The sequence below is a fragment of the Mus caroli genome, chromosome 2 (genome assembly GCF_900094665.2).
Source record: "Mus caroli chromosome 2, CAROLI_EIJ_v1.1, whole genome shotgun sequence".
Classification (NCBI taxonomy): domain Eukaryota; kingdom Metazoa; phylum Chordata; class Mammalia; order Rodentia; family Muridae; genus Mus; species Mus caroli.
Genome location: NC_034571.1, coordinates 157,739,819 through 157,741,288, shown reverse-complemented (window position 1 = coordinate 157,741,288; position 1,470 = coordinate 157,739,819). Strand labels below are relative to the sequence as shown.

At 51.6% G+C, this 1,470-nt stretch overlaps 1 protein-coding gene across 23 annotated transcripts in view; it reads left to right on the top strand.

Annotated features, from left to right (window-relative positions):
* Zmynd8 (zinc finger MYND-type containing 8) overlaps window positions 1-1,470 on the top strand; it is a 103,204-nt gene that overhangs the window by 89,729 nt on the left and 12,005 nt on the right. For all 23 annotated transcript variants that reach the window (XM_021155753.1, XM_021155754.2, XM_029484368.1 and 20 more), the window contains one exon: window positions 763-841. In XM_021155753.1, the coding sequence (XP_021011412.1) occupies window positions 763-841 (79 nt within the window). The remainder of the gene's footprint in view (window positions 1-762; window positions 842-1,470) is intronic.

Below are 1,470 nucleotides of genomic sequence, written 5' to 3'. Positions count from 1 at the left end.
TGGGGGCACTGGGACTGTGTGTGAGGAGGTGGGGGGCACTGGGACTGTGTGTGAGGGGGGCACTGGGACTGTGAGGGGGGCACTGGGACTGTGGGGGGGGGCACTGGGACTGTGTGTGAGGGGGGCACTGGGACTGTGGGGGGGGCCACTGGGACTGTGTGTGAGGGGTTGGTTAGGAGTGGGTTAGGTGAATCAATTCTCTCAGGTTAACTTGTCATCCTACTGTCAAACCCAGGCACCAGGCTTGGTGCCAGGGACACTCTCCAGCAGAGCCATCTTTGAAACTCTGTGTGTGTGTGTGTGTAAGTACCAATTCAATTTTAGATGTATCATTTCTATGAAAATCCTTCCATTCTTTTCTTTGTGGTTTTCCCACCTGCATTTTTTTGGTGGTGGTGGAGGACTGGCCCATTTGCCTTGGTTTTCAGAACCATGGTCCTTGAGGATTTGTGGGTTAGTGTGTGTGTGTGTGTGTGTGTGTGTGTGTATGTATGTATGTATATGAAGGAGAGAGTGAATATGTATGTGAGTATGTGAAAGAGAGTGGGTGTTTAAAAGAGTGAGTTTGTGTGTGTGAGTATATATGAGTGAGAGAGAGAGAGAGAGTGTGAGTGTGTGAGTGTTGATCCTCCTACCCCCAATCCTGAGCTTTGGGGCAGTGGGCTCAGAGCCAGACTTGGGGACCCGAGGATAGCACCCAGCATGTCGGTGTCTCAGGCCCCTGTGTCCGCTGTGTCTCAGGCTCCTGTGCTCTCCCCGCAGATTCGAAGGCTGAGGATTGAGATTGAGAAACTGCAGTGGCTGCACCAGCAGGAGCTCGCTGAGATGAAGCACAACCTGGGTAAGGCTCAGGGTGGGGAGAGCCTCTGGCTGCTCTGAGGCTGGGCCCAGAGGTGACCAGGTAGAAACCAGGCTGTACCTGAAGTCAGGGAAATCACAGTCCTCAAGGGTCCAGCCTGGAGAAGCTGAGCTTGGGGTACAGACCCTCTTTCTCCTCTCAAGATAACTGTGTTCTCACTTGCCACCTTTACGTGGGACCTGGGGATTGAACTCAGGATCTAAGGCTTGGCCACAAGTCCCTTTACTGGCTGAGCCACATTGTAGCCCTTTGCTGGTCTTTTTTTTTTTTTTTTTTTTCTGAGACAGGTTTCTGCACCACCACTGCCCGGCTTTTTGCTGGTCTTTTTAATTCAAGAAGAGCTTGTGAGGATTGGTGGAAGCATGTAGTTTCAATGTCAGGCTCACTTGTAAATGTGTAAACTGCCTGGAGTTTTTTTTAGGAATCAGTGGTTTGATAGTTCCCCCGTTACCATAACAACCAGCCACAGCATCCCCTCAGGTTTCATTCAGTGTCTCTAGACAGGATTCTTGCTGGGCGGTGGTGGCGCACGCCTTTAATCCCAGCACTTGGGAGGCAGAGGCAGGTGGATTTCTGAGTTCATGGCCAGCCTGGTCTACAAAGTGGGTTCC